Here is a 27,228-nt window from a genome sequence, read left to right as displayed (position 1 = left end):
TAGCATTATTATCATCACTTTACAAATGAAGATACAGAATCAGAAGTTAAGCAGTATAGTCATAGGTGGTGGACTAAGATTCAAACAAACATGTGACTTCAAAGTCTACATTCTTTTTAATACTATGCTATATTGTAAGAAAATTGGCCCTAATATCCCATTTCTTAAATCTTTTAAATGAAAAACCACGTACATACACAATTGTTCTATTTCAAAAAACTTATTTCTTCTCCCGCCTTTACACATTCTTTGTTACCATTCTGAAGTTCTATGAAAACATGAAATATAGCAGGAATTTATAACTACAATTCCTTGTTGCTCTCATTCATACAACATAGAATGGCAAAGAAGATACATATTCATATGATTGGATAATTTGCCTCGAGTGAGCCTACATTGGATTGTACGGTATATAACACTGACATCTAGGATACAGATCTGTTTCAGGGCTGACAAGACCACCTGCTTCCACACCCTCATTTACAAAGAGGGAAATTGAGGTAAGCTGACTTGCCAGTTAGAGCAGAAAAAACTGGCACTTGAAACTAAGTCTCCTGACTTAGTGACTCTACTCCTCCACAGTGGGTCCCTGAGGTAATTCGTAGGTGACAGATATGGAGGCAGTCTTTTGCCCTCAAGCTACTATTACCTTTGAATACAGAATCCGCTGATGGAAATTAAAAAGGAGACTCAAAGTTGATGGACTTGGTCATTTTGTTGTATCCTAGGATGGAGATGTGATCAGGAACTTTATCCATACACAAAGAGCCAGGCATATTTGACCCACCATTCAGCCAGACTACAACCATCCTTGCTTCATTTGCTTTATTTTTGCCATTCTCCACTTCTGATAGCATTTTCCACTTTCCACTTGTCTCACCCAATAATCATTAATTAAGTAGCAAATAAGATTTTTCCACCATTTAAAACCTAATTACATAATCAAAACATCATCTGGGCTGTCTCTCTACACCCAGTAGACACAATAGAAATTCACGTTATCTACCTAACCCTAAATCATAAAGATAAGTCCTATAGTTCAAGTTAAATACAATACTTTCCAATGGCAAACATCAATGACTAATACATTATGGAAGTTCCAAACAGGGCAGGGAAGCAGTCTTTTCTGTGCCTCAAGTTAGGCATATTTAATTGCTTTTTGATAGAGAACACAATATAGCCTAATGATGAATGGAACCAACTTATGGGTCTTCTGGAGAAGAGTGATGGAAACCAGGCATGGAACATATCATTTCCTGGAACCCAAGCCTCAAAGTGAAAGTTTCTGAGAATGATAGTTAAGAGCAGATGTTTTTTCCTTTACCAATATGATGTTTTGTTAGTTTTGTTAACCAGGCAACACTGTTAGCAAACAATAAATATAGCCAGTTACACCTGTTTTTATTAGGTTCTAAATGCTCTTATCACATGTTCAGTCTGTAAAAATGTTCTTGATTTTTCACGTTAAAGTAACTGAAATGATAGAGCAAATACATTTTCATATGGCAACTGGGCTGAAAGTATTAGCTTTTAAGGTAAACAAAAGTTAGTGTGATCAGGCCAACATGACACAAAGAATAAGATAGTTCTCCCCTGTCTCCACCCTTTCTACCTTGGTCTAAAAGTCCTACTACTAGAGCAACTTCTCTGAAAAGCTCTTAGTTTCAATTCAGAAAGACAATCATTAAAACACTGGAACTTGCTCTGGAAACACTGGAACTTGCTCTGGGTGAGTCGGTGAGTGAGTAGTGAGTGAGTGTGAAGGCCTAAGACATTATTGTACACTACTACAGACTTTATAAACACTGTACATTTGGACTACACTAAATCTGCAAAACATGAGATTAAATAAAGCACAGGAGAAAATAACATAACCAAGACATGCCGTAAACATGAGATGTGGGAGGCTGCTGCTCACACAGCAAACTTTTTTTATATAAGTAGAAAGAATAGACTCTAAAATAACAGTAAAAACAGTATGTGCTATACTTTTATACAACTGGCAGCCCAGCTATGTTTAGACCAGCATCACCACAAACATAATGGCTGTATCACCAGGCAACAGGAATCGTCTGACTCCTAATAAATAATATTATGAGACCACCATCACATATGTGGTCTGTTGTTGACTGAGTGTCATTATGCGGTGTATGACTATATATATCAGAAACAAATTTTGGTCATCTAAATGACCAAATATATATTTTTCTTATAAATTACAATATCACAGAGAGACAAATAATTATAAAAATAAAGGGTGAACTGCAAACTGACAAATGTTATAAAGAACAACAGAATTAAAAACTGGGCCCTAGCCAGTTTGGCTCAGTGGATAGAGCGTTGGCCTGCGGACTCAAGGGTCCCGGGCTCGATTCTGGTCAAGGGCATGTACCTTGGTTGCGGGCACGTCCCCAGTGGGGGGTGTGCAGGAGGCAGCTGATCGATGTTTCTGACTCTCTATCCCTCTCCCTTCCTCTCTGTGAAAAATCAATAAAATATGTATTTTAAAAAACAAAACAAAAAAAAACCTGGTAAATATTGAAAGATAAATATCACATGATCTCACTCATTTGTGGAATATAATGAACATTATAAACTGATGAACAAAAATAGATACAGAGACAAATAAGCATCAAACAGACTGTCAAACTTCAGTGGGAAGGCAGGGGAGGGGTGGTGGATGGGGGTAAGAGATCAAACAAAGGACTTGTATGCATGCACATAAGCATAACCAATGGACACAGACACTAGGGGGGCGAGGGCATGTGCTGGGGGGCGGTTGGCTGGGGGAGATCAATGGGGGAAAAAGAAGACATATGTAATACTACATGCAATACTTTAAACAATAAAATAAGACTTTAAGAAAAAAACAAAAACAAAAAACTGGTAAATACTATCAAAGACAACAAAATTACAAATGGATAGATGTGATGAAGTGCTCTGAGAGTATATAGTAGAGAAATCTGACCTTGTCTAAACATGCAAGGGCCAGTTTCAAAGGAAACTTTTGCTCGTGGTTCCCGAGCTATATGCCAAAGTGCCTGGAGTACAGCAGCAAATTCACAAGTGTGCCCTGGGTTTAAATTTCTAAGGGATGCCCTGACCGGTTTGGCTCAGTGGATGGAGCGTCGGCCTGCGGACTGAAGGGTCCCGGGTTCGATTCCGGTCAAGGGCATGTGCCTTGGTTGCAGGCACATCCCCAGTGGGAGGTGTGCAGGAGGCGGCTAATCGATGTTTCTTTCTCATCGATGTTTCTGACTCTCTATTTCTCCCTTCCTCTCTGTAAAAAATCAATAAAATATATTTTAAAAAAAATTTCTAAGGGAAATAGTAATATTTGATGTCTGTTAGATAGCATGTGAACTAGAAGCTCAGGGTAGTTCAATTTCAATGTTAGATCATGGCACGTTCTTTTTGAAGACACATCTCTGTGATACTGATTTTTTGGTGGACAGTTGCTGTGATAAAAACTAGCACCACATGGAAAAGGAAATGAGGATGGAAGTGTCCAATCTGATTCCAAGGTATGAGAAACTACAGTGCCCAACAGGCATTTACATCCCATTAGTAAGTAATTGTGGAAAGAAAATTGCCACTTTTTGTTTTAATTAATATGTATTATTTCTTCAAACAGCTACTAAATTGTTAGAAAATATTTATTAAGTACTAGAGGCCTGGTGCATGAAATTCATGCACGGGGGGTGGGGTGGGAGGGTGTCCCTCAGCCAGGCCTGCACCCTCTCCTATCTGGGATCCCTCTCACAATCCGGGACTGCTGGCTCCTAACCACTCACCTGCCTGCCTGCCTGATAGCCCCTAACTGCTTCTGCCTGCCAGCCCCTAACTGCTTCTGCCTGCCAGCCTGATCGCCTCCTAATTGCTCCCCTGATGGCCTGATTGACGCCTAACTGCTCCCCTGCTGGGCCGATCGCTTCCAACTGCCCTTCCCTGCCAGCCTGATTGCCCCCAACTGCCCTCCCCTGCAGGCCTGGTCACCCCCAAATGCCCACCCCTGCCAGCTTGGTTGCCTCTAATGGCACTCCCTTGCAGGCCTGGTCCCCCACAACTGCCCTCCTCTGTCAGCCTATTTGCCCCCAACTGCCCTCCCCTGAGGGCCTGGTTGCCCCCAACTGCCCTCCCCTGCCGCCTAATCGTCCCCAATTGCCCTTCCCTGCTGGCCTGTTTGCCCCCAACTGCCCTCCCCTGCCAGCCATCTTATGGCCACCTGCCACCTAGGCTTTTATTATATAAGATTGTTTGGATCTAATTTAATAAATAGAATTATTAGATACAGTATTTCTTTTGGACTAGCATGGTTGTGAAAATATTTACTGAGATGCTAAGGAAATCTTTAGCCTTTGGGAGTCTCTGTATTAAGCTAAGATCTGAAGGATGAATAGGCATTTCAAACACCAGTAGAAGGAGCAAAGGACAGAAAAGACAGGGTTCCCAGTCTTAAAGACATTATACTCTAGTTAGGGAGGCAAAACTAAAAGATAAAAAGTTTTAAAACAATTTAATGTTTAATATTTGCAAAAATCTTTCATATCTTTTCTCATGAAATTATATTGTGTGTGTCTATTTCCACTCTAAATTGAGAACCCCTAGAAACTTATATCCCTGCATACAGATACAACACAGTTTGCATTCAGAAAGTATTTCTGGGTCAATCGCACTTCTTTTTTTTCTCCAATAGCAATTTTATAGCTTTAGCCTATGTTACGCTTTTCTCAGAAATGAAACCTCCAGCCCTGGCCAGTGTGGCTTAATGGTTGAGCATCGAACTATGAACCAGGCGGTCAAAGTACGATTCCCTGTGAGGGCATGCCCGGGTTTCAGCTCGATACCCTGTAGGGGGCGTGCAGAAGGCCGATGATCAATGATTCTCATCATTGATGTTTCTATCTCTCTCTCCCTCTCCCTTACTTTCTGAAATCAATAAAAATATTTTTTAAAAAGAAATCAGGTTTCACTGTATTTGCATTTTAAAAATATATATATATTTTTTATTGATTTCAAAAAGGAAGGGAAAGGGAGAGAGAGATAGAAACATCAATGATGAGAGAGAATCATTGGTCAGCTGCCTCCTGCACAACCCCTACTGGGGATAGAGCCCGAAACCTGGGCATGTGCCCTTGACTGGAATCGAACCTGGGACCATTCAGTCCACAGGCCAACGCCTTGTCCACTGAGCCAAACAAGCTAGGGCTGCATTTTTATTTCTTAGTGATTTCAAATTAGAGAAGATTAACTTTCCCAACTAGTATGTAACTTTGGTAACTTAAAATAGAAAGGCAAAAAGAATGAGAAAGCTTTCAAAAGTAAGGATAGTAATATCTGAATATAGTCATTCCTCCAAGTTCTTAACAAATAAGTCCTATGTTACAACCACTTCTAATGAAAAGGTGCTTCAGAAGAGTCAAGAATTCTGTGGACTATCTCTACCAGAGATCATTTAAACTTCCTTAATACAAAGCAAAACAGACAAACAAAACCCTATCTCTTACTCTATCTTATCCCATCAAAAAGAAAAAGGCCTCTTTTTAAACAAGTTTAATGTCCATTGGATCTTCTCATCTAGTTCCTTCTATGAATGGTAATCTGCTTCAGGGATTTGTAATCAGGAGCTTGGAAATTTTAGAATGCTCAGATTTTCACAACCATACCATTTATTCACTGAGAGTAAACAGAAGTGCTACACAAGAAACTTGAGTAAGACAGAGCTAGGTTTCCTTCAAACCCTTCTATCTAAAATTGGGAGAATTGCAACTTGGGCGCCCCCTGGGGATCAAATTTAAAAAATGTTTTACATCTTTAGTTTAAACTGTATCCTCTAAAAATATTCAGAGCCCGCTGGTATGGCTCAGTAGTTGAGTGTTGACCCATGAATCAGGATGTTACGGTTAGATTCCCAGTCAGGGAATATGCCCAGGTTTCGGGATTGATCCCCAGTAGGTACTGTGCAGGAGGCAGGCGACCAATGTTTCTCCCCCTCTTCCTTCCTCTCTGAAATCAATTAAAAAATATATTAAAAAATCAAAATGTTCAAAGAATACTTATTAAGCACCTGCTGAGTGCCAGGCACAATGTTCAACACCTGAGACACAAAAATAAGTAAAATCAAGTTTCTGATTTCTACATGCTTAAAGTCATTATCACCCCAGTCTAAGGACAGTAGGTAGGATTACCAAAGTATGAGTTACCCGAAAAACTTGGACGTTATGACACAGAAGATAAGAATTTTGTTGGGGTGCTATAGAAAGCAATTTGGCATGGATATATACTTGAGTATAATTTGTTTATGTAAGTAAAATGTTCACCATCTTTAAAAGAGTTGGTTTAACCATCTCTTCCTGCTAACACATGCAAAATTGTAGTTCTTATTTTCAAAGACAAGTTGAGGTTATGGCACCATAATTTTTCTTGAGTCAAAACAATATAAATAAATTTTAATTTAAAAAATTCAAAAATAAGGCAGTATCCTCATCATGATTTTTTAGTAACAAGTTATTTCACAACAACTCTACTCTGAACACTAACTCTAAGAGGACTGCACTGATTTTAAAAAAACAAATTGAGCCCAAACCGGTTTGGCTCAGTGGATAGAGCGTCGGCCTGCGGACTGAAGGGTCCCAGGTTCCATTCCGGTCAAGGGCATGTACCTGGGTTGCGGGCACATCCCAGTGGGAGATGTGCAGGAGGCAGCTGATCGATGTTTCTCTCTCATTGATGTTTCTTTTTTTTTTTTTTTTTTTTAATATATTTTTATTGATTTTTTACAGAGAGGAAAGGAGAGAGATAGAGAGTCAGAAACATCGATGAGAGAGAAACATCGATCAGCCACCTCCTGCACATCTCCCACTGGGGATGTGCCCGCAACTCAGGTACATGCCCTTGACCGGAATCAAACCCGGGACCTTTCAGTCCGCAGGCCGATGCTCTATCCACTGAGCCAAACCGGTTTCGGCTCATCGATGTTTCTAACTCTCTATCTCTCTCCCTTCCTCTCTGTAAAAAATCAATAAAATATATTTAAAAAAAAAACAAATTGAGTATGAAAGGGCACAGAAAATAGAAACAAATAGTTAGAAAATAAAACAAAATTGAAAAAGACCAGTACAAATAAAAGGGAAAAGTCAAAACTAAAACCCCTCAAACCTTTCCTTCCCAGTTCAGAACACTTTCAGAAGATACCGTATCAGATTTGCCCTTCCTTCCTCGAGATCTGGGAGAGCATGTAGTAGAGGTAGAATTCCTCTTCAGAAAGAAAAACAGATACAATCTTCCCTCCAGTCACACTCTCATTCCTAAAAGCAATGCCCCATGACATTAGAGGGTCAGATAGTTGTAGGTTCTGTAGCCAGGGCTCTAAAATGTACTTCTGGCAGCCTGAGTTGGAAATCAATGTACTTTTCCCAACGAAACAATTCTATTTCAGCCATATTTCAGGGCTCCACAGGGGTGAGCTAAATTAGCATTGGCATGATAGTTGGAAAATTTAACCTTGTTTATAATGCTTTTTCCCTAAAGGAAAAAATTTAGTTCCAAAAATTACAATCTTTTGGGATTCAGCTATTGTTTGCCTATATAATAAAATATTCAATCAAAATACAAGGGACTCATAAAGAAAAGAATAAAAAACCTCCGATTTAACTGACCATAGACTTCTATTGTTTATTTCATCAACTGAGGGGCAGCAATTACTAAATTATAAACTGTTTGGAATCTGTAGATATCAACTTAATGTTTATGGCAATTGGAATCAAGAAGATAACAGTTTAAAACAGCTTAAGCTCATGTAATTGCTCAAATCTTAAAGAAAAGGATAATAAACTATAAAACATATCTCATCAGGGAAATCTTGTAACAGGTTTAAAATGTCATCAGCCCTTACTGACCAGAAATAAGAATAAATACTAGTTATAGAATGTGGAGATTATTTTTAAACCAGTGCAGTAATACGGGTATTATTAGTTGGGGTGTGGACAGTTAAAGCCACTTTAGGATTCAGAAACAAAATATTTAAATGCATTCAAATATAATGGTCCTAAGTTTTAAAAAGTAACACTACTACGAAGTAAAAATAACCAATCTCATAAATTAAGTACAGGAAGTCTAACACTGAGAAAGAAATTATTTGCATCTATGTGTGCCAGAGATTTTACTTCATTTAATATTCACAAATACCATACTAGATAGAAATTAATTCCCGCTTTTTACAGAGAAACTCAAGCTAAAAGTAACAACTTGTCTGGGACTAAAGAAACAGTAAATGGCACACAGACTTTGACCCCACATCTGTTTCTTAAGTCTTTGCTCCTTCCTCTATCATGCTATGTACATATGAGTCATTTCATACATAAAACAAAAGCTTGAAATCATCCAATGGTCCACTTGTCTTCTAAAAAGTAAAAAGAACCAACAAAAATGAGAAAAAATATTTATGTGTTTTTTTTGGTTGAGTTAGTTCCACTTTTATCCCTAAAAATAGTCAATAATGATAAATGCAGCTATAGAATATATAATGAAGTAGATGTCACCATCTGACTTTTTCTGGATGTTCTTTAGAGAATAATATATAGGACAGGAGTGAATGGTGTGCACACAGAGGGAGAGGAGTAGAGGCCCAAAGCTAAAAGAAGCCATATGCAACAGAGAAGGGAATTCTATAAGTTCTGTGGCAACACTTTCGTTGGTCACCGAGTTTCACAGGGAATTCTGTCAGTGTTTTACAGCACGCTGGTCGCCTCTTATGTGTTCTATGTATCTTGTTTTCCTTCTCCCCCAAATAGTCCCCCAGACTCTCCAATAAGCATTTCTCGGTGTCAGTGTGCAAGTAACCGAGTATCTGTTTGAAAATTGTTAACAGAATTGAAATGGTAAACTTATCACCACTTGAAGAAAAAAAAAAGAATTAGAAAGTAACACAATTTCACAATTCCAGAGTTGGGCGGTATTTTATACTGAGTTTAAAACTGATGTACAGCCTCTTAAGTTCTAGAGGGGGCAACTGAGACTCGGAGGCAGTGACTTGGCCATGGACTCAGCGTGAGCTGGCAGCAGGGCCAGAGGTTGACGCTCAGAACTGGGCTCCACGGCTTTTCCAACCACACGAGCTCGGGCTGTCAGGGCTGGTACTGCCAACTGAAGGGGCCAGAACGGGCCACTGGCGGGTCACAGAACACCTAACCTAACAGCCTGTCCGCCGGGATTCCTTTCTAGGCTGATTAGTTGCGGGCTCGCCGTTTAGAGAGCCCACGGGGAGGGGCAGAATAGAAAAACCGGTTTCTTCTTCAGCCCGGCAGCTGTGGGCGCACGACGCCTCTGACCTAAATCCGGCTCCCGCTGCCTTCACTGACTCCACGCCCAGCGACACGCTGACCTCTGCGCTGAGGGCCCCCGAAAGCTGACCCTCTCGGAGTCCCTCTCCCAGCCCACTCTCAAGACGAACTTTGTCCCAACATATAAGGAAAGAGGGGTGCAGGAACAAAGCGACCCCAAGGAGTCCCCATCCATTCCCGGCGCCCCCGAGGAGGGCGGACGTGGACTACCAGTCCCGACATGCCACGCGCCGGCGGACCCCCAACCACCGCTACGCGGGTGGCGCGACGGTCGCCGGGATTCGTAGTCCGCGGCCCCGCGGCTCCGGGGGGCGCGGACCTCCGGGCACGACAGGACAAGCCGGCCCGGCGTCTGGTCAAGCCTACAGACCGCCAGCTGCCTGGGCCTCACCTCGACGATGCGGGCGCACTGGGTCCCTTTGCCGGCGCCGGGACCGCCAAGAACGAACACGACCAGCGGCTTCATGAGGCGGTGAGGGCAGAGGAAAAACGGCCGGCGGGTCACCAGCGGGAAACGAAGACCCAGGTCGTGCAGCAGCCGGCGGCCGCAGCGGTTCAGCATACACTGCGTCTCTGACAGCAGCCCGGCCGGCTGAGGCGCGGGGCGGGACGGGGCGGGACAGCAGAAGGGGGCGGGCCGAGCCGGCGCCCGCCACGGCCCCGCCGCCAAGGCTGCCGGGGCGTCCCCGTCGCGGCCGGAAGGGGAGGGGCTCCCACTGCTGGGGGTCGGCGGCGCTAGGGCTCTTCCTCGGCGGGGCGGGGCCTCCTCCAACCCGCTCCTTCGTCCGCTCATTCATTGGTTCAATCCGTGGATTCTTAACCTGGTGCATCCTGTGTCAGGCCCGTGCTGGCGTCTGGTGCGACCCAACGGGAGAGCAGAACCTATTGTCTCTGTTCACAAGGAATTTAAGTTCCAGTGGGGAGGCAGCCGACCTGAGCAAGTCAACACACGAATAAGTAAATAAATGCAAACAGCAACAAACAAAGAAAAAATAAATACAAATAGCAATGTGAGCTTTGAAGGCATAACAAAGGATGAATGTAATTTGGGTAAAGTAGTCAGAGAAGACCTCTGAAGAGGTGACATTTAAGCCAAGACGTAAGGATAGGAAAGAGCAAAATCAGGCAAAGACTAGATTATAGTGTCCCACAAAAACAGAAAAGGTGGCCCTAACCGGTTTGGCTCAGTGGATAGAGCGTCGGCCTGCGGACTGAGGGGTCCCAGGGTCGATTCTGGTCAAGGGCATGTACCTTGGTTGCAGGCACATCCCCAGTAGGGGGTGTGCAGGAGGCAGCTGATTGATGTTTCTAACTATCCCTCTCCCTTCCTCTCTGTAAAAAATCAATAAAATATATTTTTTTAAAAACAGAAAAGGTGTGCAAAAACCCCGGTGTTAGAGAAGACAGACCAGAACTGTATGAATGACAGGGAGAACAGAAGGTGGAAGAGTTAGACTGGTGGCAGGTCATTCAGGCCCTTTAGTTATGGAAAGGAGTTTGGATTATAGTCCAATTGCACTGGGAAGCTCTTTAATTATAACTCCATTTCTCTGCCCCCTGCATGAAGGAAAAATCTTAAGAAAGAAGAAAAGGAATCTAAGGAATGAGTCTTGGAACACAGACCTTTAAAAGTTGGAGAGAGGAGGAGGAGCCTGACAAGGAAGAGCCAAAAAAGGTAGGAGGAAAACCATAAGAATGTGGTGTTCTAGCAGAATATCTGGAGTAGGATTTTGATGATGCATTGGTGAACATTGTGTTATACTAATAAATTGGACTTGGCATCAGGGAGAATTTAGACTTATGAACTCCATGGTGTCACCCAACGCAGATCACACACTATATTTAATTTGAAACTAGATTGAAAGAGGAGTGCATAGGAGGTGAGGAGCTGAAGACAATAGAGAGAATAAGGGTCAAGGCTTAGTTTATTAGGATGTCATTAGGAGTAATAATGTCTAATATGGTAGCCACTAACTAGCCACATAAGGCTAAATTAATTACGTTAAATACAATTTAAAAATAATTCATTTCCTCAGTCATACTAACCACATTTCAAGTGCTCAATAATCACATGTAGTTAGTGGCAATTGTACCGGACAATGTACATACAGAACATTTCCATCATCACAAAATGTTCTATTGGACAATACTGTACTAGAGCTTCTATTTAAGCTACTAAGATTGATATGAAAGAAAGGAACAGAGATAATCCCTTGAGAAGAAAAATCACATGGGTTCCAAAGGGCACATGAAGGGCCTTAGATTACTTAAAAGGACTCAGAGAAAACGAAGTTCATTTATAATAGGAGTTGGAAGAAAGGTATAGTTATAGGAAAGTTTGAAGATAAGGAAGCATTCCTGTCTGATAACTTTATTTTCTCAGTAAATAAAAGGCAATATCAGCTGAGGGTAAAGAGAAGGGAGTCAGGCGTTTGAGAAGACAGAAGGTATGAAACAGACATCTTTGAGAGTGGGAAATTGGTTTTCTAAAGAAAACTAATCAGCAGGACTTCAGAGCAACATTAGGAACTCATTTGGTGGTTGAGTTCGTCAACTATCAAAGAGAATCAATTAGGTATTCCAAAAAGGATTTATTCTGGAGAAAGAAAGGATTGTAACCCAGTATTTACAGACATAGCAGCATGTGCACAAACTATCGTGAGTTAGTCCCTCAGTCAGGCTGGGACTCACAACCTCAGCATCACCCACAAGAGCTCCTCCCTGACCTTTGGGTTAACACTGACCATGCTAAGAGATTGCACTGCTCTAGAGCTCCTTCCCAGGTTCTAGCTCCTTCCACAGGCCCTACTATTGATTGATTATATGCAGGTTAAAGTCTCTGTCATAAATTTTATCAAGAGCATGGATTTAAGCCCTAGCCGGTTTGGCTCAATGGATAGAGTGTCGGCCTGTGAACTGAAAGGTCCCAGGTTTGATTCCGGTCAAGGGCACATGCCCAGGTTGTGGGCTCAATCCCCAGTGGGGGACTTGCAGGAGGCAGCCGATCCATGATTCTCTCTCATCATGGATGTTTCTATCTCTCTCTCTTTCTTCCTTCCTCTCTGAAATCAATAAAAATATATTTTTTTAAAAAGATCATGGGTTCAAAATATTTGAAGATGTTTGACTGTTCAGATGCAGGCATAGAGAAGACAGTGTTGAGTTTAGCCAGGGTAGGAGTTTTGCCAAACAAGCACAACAGAAGGAGAAAGGACCGAGAGGGTATTTGCAACAGAATGTGTATGATGATGTATGTGAGCTCAAACCATATAGAAAGCATTTGGTAACCAGAAGCGTTTAGTAGTGTGAGTAGTTTTGTGAACAGAGAGAGGAGACACATGGAAGAGTTTTTCAAAAACACCTATCTTACCACACCATGTAGTCACATGAATCCAAGGAGGCTAGGATTCATGAAAGACACCATGCTACTCTGATGCTTGAACATTTAACTCCTTCTTAGCCTTATAATAGTGCTCCTACTCCTTGGCGGTGGCAGAGAAACAATGAGTACCACCTAAATGCAGACAACAGACCTTCAATAATAATATGACTCCATAAATATATATTGAATAAGTGGATGTTACCCAGTAGAGGGCCATTTCTTATCTGAATTCATAGATTGAATCCATAGATTAAATAAATTGAATGAATATGTATTGAATATCCACTGTATCAGGTATTTGACTTACATTACATTTTCTGAGGCTACAAGAGGTATCCTCAAAACCCACTCCTACCTATCTGTGTTTATTTATCATCAAGTACATTTCACTTACGTTACCATTTAATAATCATTACAATTGTAATATCTGTAGAGATTTCTGGGCCAGGATTTGCTGTCCTGGGCATCAACCCTCTAATTGTTGGATCATGGAAAGTCATTGATGTCCTAGGAGAGGAGTGAATGGTACACAAAGTGCTCATATATACCAACTCATATGAAAATAATTCAGTATTTTAACCATCAATAGAGTCTTACAAGTAGTGTTAGCTAAACATCAGCCTTGCCTTATAAAATCCTTGTAATGCTGTGAAGTTAGTACTGTCCTTTTGCAGATGGAGAAACGAAGCCAGAAAGTGGAAATACTTTAAGACCACGTAACTAGTAGATCGCAAAGTGAATTTCAAACTCAGCATGTATGGCTTCAAAATCTGCATTCTTTCTCTACAATACTGCCACCTTAGGAGATGAAAAGTTTCATATTCACAAAATCCCTTTAAAGTTAGTGTTATTACAGATAAGAAGACTGATTTCAGAAAGAAGTATAACAAGAGGTATCCTCAAAACCCACTCCTATCAATATGTGTTTGTTTATCATCAAGTACATTAGGTCTTTTGGGCATATATTCAATGCATGCATACTATTCCCATATATAGTTAAGTTCCTAGAAAAGTCTGTAAGAGCTTCAGAAATAGGGCCTCGTCACCATTTATTTGTCCTATTGATCATAATTGCCCTTTAGAGATAGATCATCTGTTCCGATACCTCCACTTTCCCATTCTTCACCACATCTCTTTGCTGGTATATGCTATTCACTTTTCAGGATTCAACTCAGATTTTACCTCCTCTAGGAAGTTCTCTCTAAAATTTCAAGACTGGGTTAGGTGCCCCTCTTTTGGGCTTTTACACATACCACCTCCCCACTTACTGTGTCCCTTGTTTATTTCTGTTGTAGCACTGTGGTGTATTGTGTATCTCCACACTAGATTTAGAGATCCTTGAAGGAAGGGACTATGTCTCATTACTCTTTATACAGTATTACAATGTATTAATTGTTGTAACATGACTCACTGGTGTGTGTTTTTTTGTTAATCCTCACCTGAGGATATTTTTCCCACTGCTTTTCAGAGAGAGCGGAAGGGAGGGAGAGAGGAAGGAAAGAGAGAAAGAAAGAGAAACAGTGATATGAGAAAGACATATTGACTGTTTGTCTCCTACATGCACCCCAACTGAGGCCTGGGAGTGAATCCACAACTCTGGTACATGCCCTTGACCGGGCATCGAACCTGCGCGCTGATGCTCTAACCATTGAGCCAGGTCGTGATTCACTCTTTTAAAGGAACTCCAAGGTTCCTGGAAGATTTGGACTAGAAATAAAGATATGTTACAACTAATACCGCAGAAATACAAAAGATCCACTATGGATAACTATATACCAAAAAAGTAGACAACCTAGAAGAAATTGATAAATTCGTAGAAGCGTACAACCTACCAAGACTGAATTTTGATGAAATATAAATCTGAACAGATAGATTACTAACAAGGATATGGAATCAGGAATCAAAAACCTCCCAACAGACAAAAGTCTGGGACTGTGAATGGGATCTGGAGAAGGGGCCGCATGCAAATGAAAGAGATGAGACAAGAAATAATAATTTGGAAATATTGAGGGCCAGGGGAAAGAACTTCCACTGGTGCCCAGGCCTTGCCAACCTTTTATTCAATTTTGGATACACATCTAGCTCTTAGGCACGTAATTGCAGTAATAGACAGACTATCTTAAAGGTCAGTAAATATTAGAAAGATTTACTCTGAGAATATTTGGTCAGGAAATAGCTTGAGCCCTCGTCATCTGGAATAAACAATCGGTGCATAGCTCTAGCCCTTGCCATGGGCTCAAGGTTCACCAGGTTCCGGGATCCTTGTTTACACTTCTCTGATAGTGAAGACACGGGACCTGACATCTTCACTGGTGAATTCTACCAAACATTAGTACCAATCTTTCTCAAAAAAAAAAAAAAAAAAAAAAATAGAAAAGGGGAACTATTCAAACACATTTTATGAAGCTAGCATTACCATAATACCAAAACCAGACAAGGATGCCACACACACACACAAAAATATTACAGGCCAATATTCCTGATGAATTTAGATGCAAAAATCCTCAATAAAATATTAGCAAACAGAATTCAACAATACCTTAAAATATTTTATACCATGACCTACTTCTTATTCAATATAGTATTGGAATTCCTAGCCAAGAGCAATTAGACAAGAAAAAGAAATAGGCATACAAATTGGAATGAAGCCCAGCCAGCATGGCTCAGTGGTTGACCCTGTGAACCAGGAGGTCATGGTTCCATTCCCGGTCAGGAAACATGCCCGGGTTACAGGCTCCATCCCCAGTGTGAGGCATGCGGGAGGCAGCCAATCAATGTTTCTCACTCATCATTAATGTTTCTATCTCTCTCTCCCTCTCCCTTCCCCTCTGAAATCAATTAAAAAATATTTTAAAAATATTTTTAAAAATTGGAAAGGAAAAAAGTAAAACTGTCACTATTTGCAGATAACATACTATTATATATAGAAAACCCTAAAGATGCCATAAAAAAAAAAGTTAGCCCTAACTGGTTTGGCTCAGTGGATAGAGCATCAGCCTGTGGACTGAAGGGTCCCAGGTTCGATTCCAGTCAAGGGCATGTACCTTGGTTGTGGGTACATCCCCAGTGGGGGGTGTGCAGGAGGCAGCTGATCGATGTTTCTCTCTAATCGATGTTTCTAACTCTCTATTCCTCTCCCTTCCTCTCTGTAAAAAATCAATAAAATATATTTTAAAAAAAAGTTAGAATAGGCAAATTCAGTAAATAAAGTTGCAGGATACAAAATCAATACATAATGTTCTGAAAGAGAACAATCCCATTTACAATTACATCCAAAAGAATAAATTAAAATTTCATCAGGGATTTGAAAGACCCAAAAACTGAAAACTATAAGACATTTTAATTAAAGAAGACACAAATAAATGTAAAGATATTCTGTGCTTATAGATTGGAAAAATTAATATTGTTCAAATGTCCATACTACTCAAGGCATTATACAGATTCAATGCAAATCCCTATTAAAATCCCAATGGTATTTTTCACAGATATAGAACAAATAATCCTAAAATTTGTTTTGAACCACAAAAGACTTCAAATAGCCAAAGCAATCTTGAGAAAAGAACAAAGCTTGAAGCAGCACACTCCCTGGTTTCAAACTATGTTACAAAGCTATGGTAATTAAAACGGGATGGTATTGTCATAAAAACACACACATAGATCAATGAGACAGAGTAGAGAACCTAGAAATAAACCCATTTTCTTATAACACTATTTGTGCAACAAATTTATACAAATTCACATATGGCCATTTAATTTACAACAAAGGAGCTAGTTTTCTTGAATACAAAATTAGGATGATGGTACATTAACTCAGATTAGCAAAAACTTTCAGAGAATTTACTGGTGTGTGTTATTTACTTATTCTAGTCTTTTTCTTTTTTTTTTTATTTTTTACAGAGAGGGAGGGAGAGGGATAGAGAGCCAGAAACATCAATCAGCTGCCTCCCGCACACTCCCCACTGGGAATGTGCTCGCAACCAAGGTACGTGCCCTTGACTGGAATCGAACCTGGGACCCTTGAGTCTGCAGGCTGACGCTCTATCCACTGAGCCAAACCGGCTAGGGCTACTTATTCTAGTCTTTATTTCAAACAATCCAAGCTTTAAAAAATAAGTAAAATAAGTCAACATGAGTTAACACATAAATTGTTATTGTCACCTCTAACAAGAGGCTTAAGAATCTTTAAGGAAGTTTGCATAAATTGACAGATTAGCAATTCCCCTTAAAAATATGATGTTCCTTAAAAGTGAAATTGTAGTTATTTTTTAAAAGCAATCAGTTCAGAAGTGTAAATAGAGGAAGGGAAAGTTGGGTGTTGGAGAAATTTAGTAAACGAGTAGCAGAATTGATAACTGATTCCAACTTCCCTGTTCCTGGTGATAACAAGAGCTCTTTAATTCCCAGAGCCAGCCTGTTAACAGGAATGTCAGCATTTATAACACTAAACATTTACCTGGTCTAATCATAAGGCCATGTCATATAGATAGTGACTAAAAAGGAAAATGAAAAAAAAAACTGAAGACAGTTGATATGTTAGGATATAGAATTTTGGATGATCCTCTTTTCATTTGCAATTTTTTCTTATAACATTGTGCAACAAATTCATATGTTAAAAAGTGTATCATAGTTCACTGGGAAGAAAATTAAAGAACCTGCAAATTTGAAATATAAAACTGGTAGCTTTTCTCTGTTAAGGCCAATAGCCATAACAAGTTTATAGTGTCCTGAAATGACATAAATGTATATAAACTAGAGGCCTAGTGCACAAGAATTTGTGCACTCAGAGGGGTCCCTCAGCCCGGCCTGTGCCCTCTAGCAGTCTGGGACCCCTCGGGAGATGTCCACCTGCTGGCTTAGGCCCGCTCCCCAAGGGATTGGGCCTAAGCTGACAGTCAGACATCTCTCTGGCAGCCTGGGAGCCCTCGGGGGATGTCCACTTGCCAGCGGAGAGCAGGCCTAAGCTGCAGTCGAACATCCTTAGTGCTGCTGAGGCAGGAGAGGTGCCCACCACCACCGCTGTACTGGCAGCCATCAGTCTGGCTTGTGGCTGAGCAAAGCTCCCCCTGTGGGAGCGCACTGACCACCAAAGGGCAGCTCCTGCATTGAGCGTCTGCTCCCTGGTGGTCAGTGTGTGTCATAGTGACCAGTCATTCCCAGTTGTTCTGCTGTTAGGGTCAGTTTGCATATTACCCTTTTATTATATAGGATAGAGGCCTGGTGCATGGGTGGGGACCGGCTGGTTTGCTCTGAAGGGTGTCCCGGATCAGGGTGGGGGTCCCGCTGGGGTGCCTGGCCAGCCTGGGTGAGGGGCTGATGGCAGTTTGCGGGCTGGTCACACCCCCTTCAGGGTGGGGGTCCCCACTGGGGTGCCTGGCCAGCCTGGGTGAGGGGCTGATGGCTGTTTTCAGGCTGGCCACACCCCTTTAGGGTAGGGTGTCCTCACTGGGGTGCCTGGCCAGTCTGGGTGAGGGGCTGAGGGCCGTTTTCAGGCTGTTCAAGCCCGCCAGCGATGGAAGCTCCCAGCCTCTCCTTTTTTTCTTTTCTTTTTTTTATTCTGGGATTTATTTACCTTCTATAATTGAAACTTTGTTGCCATCACTGGAGCTCAGAGCTGGCTCCTGCTGCTCCAGCTTCGTGGCCATGGCCGGCTGAAAGCAGGTATCTGGGGTTTATTTACCTTCTATAATTGAAACTTTGTTGCTTTGAGAGGAGCTGAGAGCCGGCCACGGCAGGTGGGAAGTTGGCTTCCTCCATCACTGGAGCAACCAAGTCTCCTGCTTGCTTCAGCTCTGTGGTTGCTGGCTGCCATCTTGGTTGAGTTAATTTGCATATAGTCGCTCTGATTGGCTGGTGAGCGCCAAGCCACTTAAGGTGTAGCAAAGGTACAGTCAATTTGCATGTTTGTCTTTTATTAGATAGGATAGGGATTAAAGAATAGCATAGCATATATTCTGTCTATTTAAACTGGCTTACAATCTAATAATAATACATATTTGCTTTGGATTATTACCTCTTATTACCCTGTCTATAAAATTGTACCTTATTTGTTCTATGCTTGTCATGTCCTTCCAATTCTCCATTCATGCCACATTGCAGGAAGCTAACTGTGTAGTAGGTCCTTGTTATAGCATTTGTAGATTTTATTTCAATACATAAAGTCCTAAAATTTAGCTTACTTTTTCTCTTTATTCAACTGAAATAGCATCTACACTATGCATATTGTTAAATGTATATCCTGCTTAAAGTCAATAAAATGTTTAATTGAAGTTCTTTTTAGTATTTGAGTTATTAAACAACAATAAGATATTTTATTTTGTTCAAAAAAATAGCATATGCTTCAACTCTCCTCTTGCCTTCCCCTTTTCTTTTTAACCAGACTTTATTTTTTATAAATTTTAGATTTGCAGAAAAAATGAGAATGTAGTACAAGTTTCCATGTAGCCTATATACACACAGCTTCCCCTATTATTAATATATTTAGTATGGAACATTTATTACAATTAACAAACCAGTATTGGTACAATATTACTAAAGTCCTTCATTTATTTAGATTTTCTTAGTTTTTAAAGTAGTGTTATTTTTCTGTTCCAGGATCCTATTCACCATCCCACATTAAATTTAGTTGTCATATCGCCCTAGGCACCTTGATTAGTTTCTGGCTTCCCTTGCTTTTGATAACTTTGACAGTTTTGAGTACAGGTCAGGGATTTTATAGGATTCCTCATGATTGGAATTGGTCTGATGTTCTTCTCGGGACTGAGATGTAGGTTATTGGAAGGAAGACAATAAAATGCCATTTTCATCACAGCATAAGTGTACATACTATCAACATGACTCATGAGTAATGTTAGTCTTGATTATGTGGCTGAAATATATTGGTCAGATTTCTCCACTGTAAATTTACTGCCCCCACCCCCCCCACACCCCCCCGAAACCCCCCTTCCATACTGTACACTTCGGAAGGATGTCACTATGTCCAGGATTAGGGAATTATGTGTTATGCTTATCCTTTCTTCTTGTCTAATTCATATAATCTTACATTTCTCTTTCCGGTATCTTAAAGTAGTTCCAAAGAAAATTAGAGGAAAGTAAGTGGCATTTCAAATCCTGACTCACTAGCTTGTGCGATCTTTAACCCTACTTTGAGGGTTAGGACAATTGTGTAAGAAAATGGCCGAGTACGCCTAATTAACCAATACTGTGGAGATACCTATGAATTGTCACACCAGTATTAATACCATAGGCCACATAATATACACATATGCCATATATACTACATGCCATTAATGTATAAATAAATTTTTTTTTAAAGATGTTTGTTATGGAAAAGAGAGGGCGTTTCTTAGGAAAACACTGGGAGGAATCTAACTTCCTCTTTTGCCCATTCAAGGAAAGGGCTTCTCCCGCTTCCTAGTCGCGGAAAGACGACAAAGGAAACGAGCACTTCGTCCGCCAGGCTCATCTCGGCCAGGCAGGCCTTTTCATTGCGCGTCTGCAAGGCCCGCCCCACCCCGGAACTTAATCTTTTAAGAAAATCAAGTGTTTAAATCCTCCGGAACCTGATCCTGGAACCCCGGTGTCAACCTCATTTCTCCAAGGAGGCTTGGGATTGGTCGAACGCTGTCTGGTTCGGGGCGCTGATTGGCTGGTTCCCAAGTCCGTCGCGAAGAACGTGCGTAATGCTTCTAGCACCGCCCCTGCGCCCTGATGGGTCGGGCTTCTGACCAGTCAGCGGGCGCGGCGCGGGTTTCGGTTCGAGGAGCTAGTGTTTGCCGCCTCAGTTCCCGCGACCCCAACGTCTCAGGGCGGAGTCGGTGGAGGCGTTTCCTGGAGCCCACCTCTGTTTCGGCCCAACAAACAGATCCGGCCTCAGCGAAGGTGGCGGTGACTCGGGCTTCATGCTTCGCCTTCCACTTGAGAGGCCGAAGCGGGGACCGGAGAAGGACCGTGGGCGACGTCCAGGACCCCGCGTTGGATTCAGCCCTCCAGGAGCCAGGGCTGACTCCGTGAAGGGGAACTAGGGGGAGAAATAAGCGGATCGCGGATTCCTGGAGCATCATTTTTGCTTAGGTATGTGGAAGAGGTTTCCAGTGCTGTTTAGAGTTGTTTTCGCTGAGAAATTTTCTTGAGGACTGAAACCCTGTATGCTCGTTCTTAATTCCTCATTATCTAGCTCAAACAGCTACATAGTAAGGGATCGGTTAATGTTTGAAGTTCGTGGTCCGCTGTAAATAATGTGTAAACAAGCAAGTGTGAAAATGCTACGTGTATGAACACGGGCGAAAATAAAATCACCATGATGTGTAGGTAGGAGATGGTTTCACAGAAGAAGGAGAATTGGGAGTTGGGCGGTGAAGGATGTTGGAGGGTTACCCGGCCATTCCGAGCGAAGGGCACAGACAGGCTGTGCAGGTACTCAGACTCGGGGAACTGCAAGCAGTTCCGTTTGAATGGGATGTGGGATGAGTGGATAAGGGACACCGTTGGAATAATAGGGTGGACCAGATTGTGATGGTTTTTTATTCTGTATATAAAGAAGAGCCATCAACTTTTAAAGTAGGAAACTAACTAGGTCAGATTTATGTAGAAATAACCTTATAGCAGCACTGTGGGGAGTTTACAGTAAATCTGGTGAGTTGATGAAATCAGGAATTAGGCGGAGATGGAAAGACAGACATTTTATGGGGATGAAAAAGAGGTAAGGATGACTTGATGATTTCTATGTGATACAGGATGCCATTGTCCAAGGAGAATATATTTTGCTAGGTATAGGTGTTATGTGGTTTTAGGTTCCCCAGCTTTAATTACTTGGGTGGTACTGTCAGAATAAACTGTCTCATGTGTATTTTTTTATATATATACTAGAGGCCCAATGCATGAAATTTGTACCAGAGGGTCGGCCCCTTGCAGCCCAGGCTTCCTCTGGAAGGTCGTCTGGCTGTCCGGTCTAATTATCATATTACGCTTTTATTATTATAGATTGATTTCAGAGAGGAAGGGAGAGGAACATCAATGATGAGAGAGAATCATTGCTTGGCTGTCTCCTGCAGGTTCCCCACTGGGGATAGAGCCCGCCACCTGGGAATGTACCCTGACCAGGAATTGAACCCTGAACTCCTGGGTCATAGGTCAACACTCAACCACTGAGCCATGCTGACTGGGCTGTATTGTTTTAAATGAGAAATGGATCAACATTATCTTTTTACCCTAAGTCATAAAGAAAGAAGAGACATATATGGAGTTTTAAACCTCTTCTGCTTAATGGCATTTTATATACTTCCCATAGTTACAGTTATCAAGAATCTAAATATTGTTATCCATGACAACAAAGCATCATAGAAGGGCTTTAGAGTTTAAAACTTGCATCCACAGAAGCTCTTCACAAAGTCCAGATACCTCCAAGAGGATCTTAGTCAACCTTACAACGGCACTTTCAATAGAATTTTGTTCTTGTAAATGTTTTCAGCCTCTGAGTTTATCTAAAAAATATCTTCTAGCCCTGGCCGGTTTGGCTAAGTGGTTAGAGCATCGATCTTGGGTTCAATTCTGGTTTAGGGCATATACATACCTTAGTTGTAGGCTCAATCTCCAGCACAGGTCGGGGTGTGTGGGAGAGGCAGCCAATCAATGTGAATCTCTCACATTGATATTTCTCTCTGTCTCTTCCCCTCCCTTCCATTCTCTCTAAAAACCAATGAAAAAAGTATCCTCAGGTGAGGATTAACCAAAAAATAATAATAATAAAAAGTATCTCCCAAATAATGAATAGATATAATAAGTAACCTAAGTTTGTCTGTAATTTGTTAATAAGTGGTTAAATCATGTTTTCTTATTTTATCATTCATTAATAATACTCTTTTCTTTAGGATACTGAGCATTTGAAATTTAATAAATCATTCACCAGCTATCGTGGAGCCTCTATATCCTCGTGCAGGGTCCCAGATGAACACCAGGTATAGAAATATTTTTATACAACTTTTTTACAGCTGCTCACATAACTTGGAAAGATAGGGTGAAATAGAAGGGGGGAAAAACTAGAATCAGGAAAATCTGGGTCTGTATTTCAGCTCTGCCATTTATTAGGTGGATGACTTGGATCAAATTAATTAACTTCTCTAAGCCTCAGTTTCCTCATCTGTAAATTGGGGTTAAGTAATTTCTTTCTAACAGAAGATTTTTTGTGAAGGGTTAAATAAGATTACTAAAGGGTCTGGCACATAGTAGGCACTTGGTAAATTTTAGTCTTATTCCCTCCTTCCCTTATTTTAGTTTCACAGAGGATCTTTTTACTGATAGAAAATAGTACCTAAACTCTTAAGGCTAAAAATTTATTTATATCCTAGACAAGTGGGAAAGTGGTTGGGTTCCTTGCTTCTTCTAAACCCTAATTCCTTGGGAAAATTTTCACATTGGAGATACCTAGTTTCCTTAAATGTCCCTAAGCCTTTTTCCACTCATGTGGAGTAGGAAGGAGGAGCTTGCCACCTGTCTCCAGTTTTCTCAATCTGTCAGTACTAAGGGGACCATGCAAATTGACTGTTATTTGCTTCTTTGGATCATTTATTGTTCTTTTTTTCCCTTAGGGAAGAACAATTAGTGCTGACAAGTGAATTTTTTTTCTTCTAAACTAGAATTGCATCCATGAGTGACCTTTAGTCTCTGTATTGCCTTTCTTTATGCCAGATGTTCTTGATGAAGACAATGGAAACGTGACCCAAAGAGGCTATCATATGTCTTTCGATTATTTTTGGCCCTTCTGTTCTACTGCCATCTCTTATTCTTTGAAAATTTGTCCACAGTTCTCTTTGCTAACTTATTTTTGGGTCAAATTTATTCCTTATATTCTTGGTAAAATAGTATATCTATGTGTTTTAAACTGATTATTCCTGGCATATTCAATTCTAGTATTTTTGTGTGTTTTTAAAAATAATATTCAACTCTAGTTTTCTTTTGGTTGGTTGGTTGGTTTAGTAAAACCTCTGGTTTTCAGTAACTTATGGATTTTAGGACAGTAATTTTGAATTATTTTGAAGTTACAAACTGCTTTAAATAGCTGGTAGCCATGAATTTCATTTCATGAGAAAAAGTTCTTATATACATACATGCAAAATTTTGCACCCAATTTAAGGGTGTTTTTGTCTCCCCTGCCTCCAAAGTCTAAGTGTATACCTTAGATTAAGCAAAAGACTAACAACATTTATTAAAATCTTGCTATGCCAAGTGCTTAGTGTGCATTCTTAATTATTTTTCACAAGAAACGTATGAATTCTAAGTACTATTATTATCTTCCTCTTTTTTTTTTCTTAAATGAGGAAACTATAGCCTAGAGAGGTTAACCAAGCTAAAGTTATACAATTGGTAAGTGGTATAGCCAGGATTTAAACCTGATGTGACTTCCTCTATACTACGATGAAGTAAACCTGAAGTAGTGTAGATTGGGCTTCAAAGGTACTATGGACTACTGAGAGCAAAAAGAAATACCTAACATTAATATTTATAATAAGCCAGGAATTTTTCTAGAATACTGATATTATGCTGTTTAACAGGTGAGGAAACTGACGCACACAGACATTAAATAACTTGATGAAGTTCACACAGCTAACAAATTTTGAAGCTAGTTTTCAGACCTAAACAGTTGACCTCCAGACTTTTTAAAAAATCCTCTCTGGAGGAAATACTGATTTTAGAGGAAGCGGGAAACATGATGTGCCCTGACAAGGAATCAAACCCACAACCTTTTGGCGTACAGGACGATGCTCCAACCAACTGAACCACCCAGCCAGGGCCGTCTTCAGACTTTTTTCTTTTCTTTTTCATATATTTTTATTGGTTTCAGAGAGGAAGGGAGAGAGAGAGAAGAGAAACATCAGCGATAAGAGAGAATCATTGATCGGCTGCCTCCTGCACACCCCCTACCTGGGATGGAGCCTGCAACCCTGGGCATGTGCCCTGACCAGGAATCAAATTGTGACCTCCTAGTCATGGCTTATACTGTTTTTCTGTTATTAAAAGAGGATTTTATAGGACTAGTACTCCTGGTTCTTTTTAAAAAACTTGTATGTATATAAATTTATGTATGCATAAGAAAAAAGCTATACCTAAATTTATAGTGCTGCTTCTCTTGATAGTAGTTACACATTTTTTTCTTTTACTTCTTAAAAATATTTTCAACTCTTCTAAAATAACAAAAGTAATCTGCAAAGCTTCATCATATAAAGTTAAACTTTCTTATAAAGTTTCTAAGTTTGCTTTTCATTGTTCTTTGATTTGAAAATTTTCTTTTAAGGTTTTCTTCAAGCAGGATGGTACCATTTTACTTTCCTCCATCAAAATGTGCACTTTGGAACCCAATGCCAATTGGAGATTTCATCCATTTACATCTTAATTACTACAGGTATAAGATGTTTCTCTTTTCAATTCATAAAAACAGGAGTCAAAACAATGTTTAAGGCAACATTGATTACTGTGACTAATTTTTTTTTTTACTTTCCTATTCAGAATTTCTTCCCTTCTGCTCCTTCTTAAATATATTCTTCATGCTTTTGAGAAATAATTTCTGTTTAAATAGTCTGCAAACCTAAAGTTCTAAGTATTATAAGAATTCAAAAGAGACTAAATAATAAAAACTGAAAGGATTTTTCATAATGCTTCATTTCAGCATGATGTCTTTGTATAGCATTAAAAAGATTGAATTGATTTTGAGTGATTAGACCATATTAGAAGGGATATATAATACCATAAATATGGCCAGGTTCTTGAAAGAAAGACAGAAACTTAGGCTTAAAGTGTTAGAAAATACAGATCCATTGATAATTTTTTATATAAGGGGGTTACTTGTTAAAAGCAGAATTTTAAGGATGGATCATAGTAGGGAAAACTCAGAGTCAGCCTAGCTGTGAGATGGTTTTGCTGTTATATAAGAAACATAGATTTATGCCATATTGGTTTAAGGAGCTATAACGAATCAGACTGTATAGAGGCTCAAATCCTAACTTTACTATTTCTTATTTATGAGACCTCAGTAAAGTAGTTAAGGATCAGTTTCCTTATCTATACTAATAAAAGGGTATATGCTAATTAGACCAGGAGACCTTCCGGACAAAGCCATGGTGGTAGGGCCAAGGCAGAGGCGGTTGGGGGCGATCTGGCCAGGTGGGAGGGCACTTGGGGGTGATCAAGCCGGCAGGGGGGAGGGGGCAGTTGGGGGCGAGCAGGCCGGCAGTGGGGGTCAGCTGGGGACAAACAGCCCGGCAGTTGGGGGCCATGAGGCCGGCAGGGGAGGGCAGTAGGGGGCCATGAGGCTTGCGGGGGGGGGGGGGGGGGGAAGGAATTGGGGATGAGCAGGCAGGCAGGGGCAGTTGGGGGTGAGCATGCCAGCAGCGGGGGGAAGTTGGGGGTGAGCAGGCCAGCAGCGGGGGGAAGTTGGGGGTGAGCAGGCCAGCAGGGGGTGGGAAGTTGGAGATGATAAGGCCAGCAGGCGGGGCAGTTGGGGATGATTAGGCTGGCGATTGGGAGGGAGCAGTGCAGGCGAGCAGGCCAGTGGGGAGGGGCAGTTGGGGGTGAGCAGGCCAGCAGAGGGGGCAGAAGGGGGTGAACAGGCTGGCAGGGGGGCCGTGGGGGCAAGAAGGACAGCGGGGAGGGCAGTTAGGGGCGAGCAGGCTGGCAGGCAGAGTGGTTAGGGGCAATCGGGCAGGTAGGCAGGTGAGCGGTTAGGAGCCAGTGGTCCTGGATTGCGAGAGGGATGTCTGACTGCTGGTTTAGGCCCAATCCTGTGTCAGACATCCCCTGAGGGTTCCCAGATTGGAGAGGGTGCAGGCCGGGCTGAGGGACACACACCCCCATGCACAAATTTTGTGCACCAGGCCACTAGTTTATTTATAAGATGGGGATGATGATACTTGTTCCGTAGTACTCTCGTAAGGATTAAATGAGTCACTCTGTAAAGAATCAGTCAGCACAGTGCCTGGAACATAGGAAGTATTCAATAAATAGTAGCTTTTATAAGGGTTTAGAGGAGTATTGAGATCAAGAGGAAAGAATGAAACAAGGTGGCTTTGAAGAAACAGTTTATAGCATTTGATGATCTACTGAATAGAGGAACTAAATGGAAGATACAAGTCAAAGAGTATTTAAGAGAAAGGTGGTATCTGACAGAAACAGTCTTGGAGAAGTTCAATTAAATATTTGTTAGGCTTGTTCATTTTTCCTTTTCTATATTTCCTATTATCTTTCTGTGCTACATTTTGAGTAATACCTTTTGTTCTTCAACTCTACTAATTTTCTTTGTAGCTGTGCTTAGTTGCCATCTAACCTGTTCATTTAGGTTTTTTAAACATGGAAGTATAATACACCAGTATGTGAAAGACTGTTTATAATATACTAGAGGCCCGGTGTACAAATTCCTGCACTGGTGGGGTCTGGCCGGCCCACCCCAATCAGGCCAATGGTGGGGGCGGGGCCATGGGCAGTTGGCTGTCCGGCCCCGCCCCCTGGTCAATCTCCCAG

General features: G+C 41.2%; 2 protein-coding genes across 3 annotated transcripts in view; one reads left to right on the top strand and one right to left on the bottom strand.

Annotated features, from left to right (window-relative positions):
* The window catches only part of CMPK1 (cytidine/uridine monophosphate kinase 1), a 42,022-nt gene extending 32,064 nt beyond the window's left edge, over positions 1 to 9,958 (bottom strand). The window contains exon 1 of the mRNA XM_070405066.1: positions 9,733 to 9,958. Coding sequence (XP_070261167.1) covers positions 9,733 to 9,903 — 171 coding nt within the window. The 5' untranslated portion in view covers positions 9,904 to 9,958. The remainder of the gene's footprint in view (positions 1 to 9,732) is intronic.
* Positions 9,959 to 22,607: 12,649 nt separating this feature from the next.
* STIL (STIL centriolar assembly protein) overlaps positions 22,608 to 27,228 on the top strand; it is a 42,214-nt gene continuing 37,593 nt past the window's right edge. For both annotated transcript variants that reach the window (XM_070403317.1, XM_070403316.1), the window contains exons 1-2: positions 22,608 to 22,676; positions 25,010 to 25,117. In XM_070403317.1, the coding sequence (XP_070259418.1) occupies positions 22,666 to 22,676; positions 25,010 to 25,117 (119 nt within the window). In that variant the 5' untranslated portion in view covers positions 22,608 to 22,665. The remainder of the gene's footprint in view (positions 22,677 to 25,009; positions 25,118 to 27,228) is intronic.

Source organism: Myotis yumanensis, unplaced genomic scaffold, assembly GCF_028538775.1.
Source record: "Myotis yumanensis isolate MYYU_CA2020_CCGP unplaced genomic scaffold, mMyoYum1.0.hap1 SCAF_2, whole genome shotgun sequence".
Taxonomy (NCBI): Eukaryota; Metazoa; Chordata; class Mammalia; order Chiroptera; family Vespertilionidae; genus Myotis; species Myotis yumanensis.
This window is presented reverse-complemented; position numbering and strand designations above follow the sequence as displayed.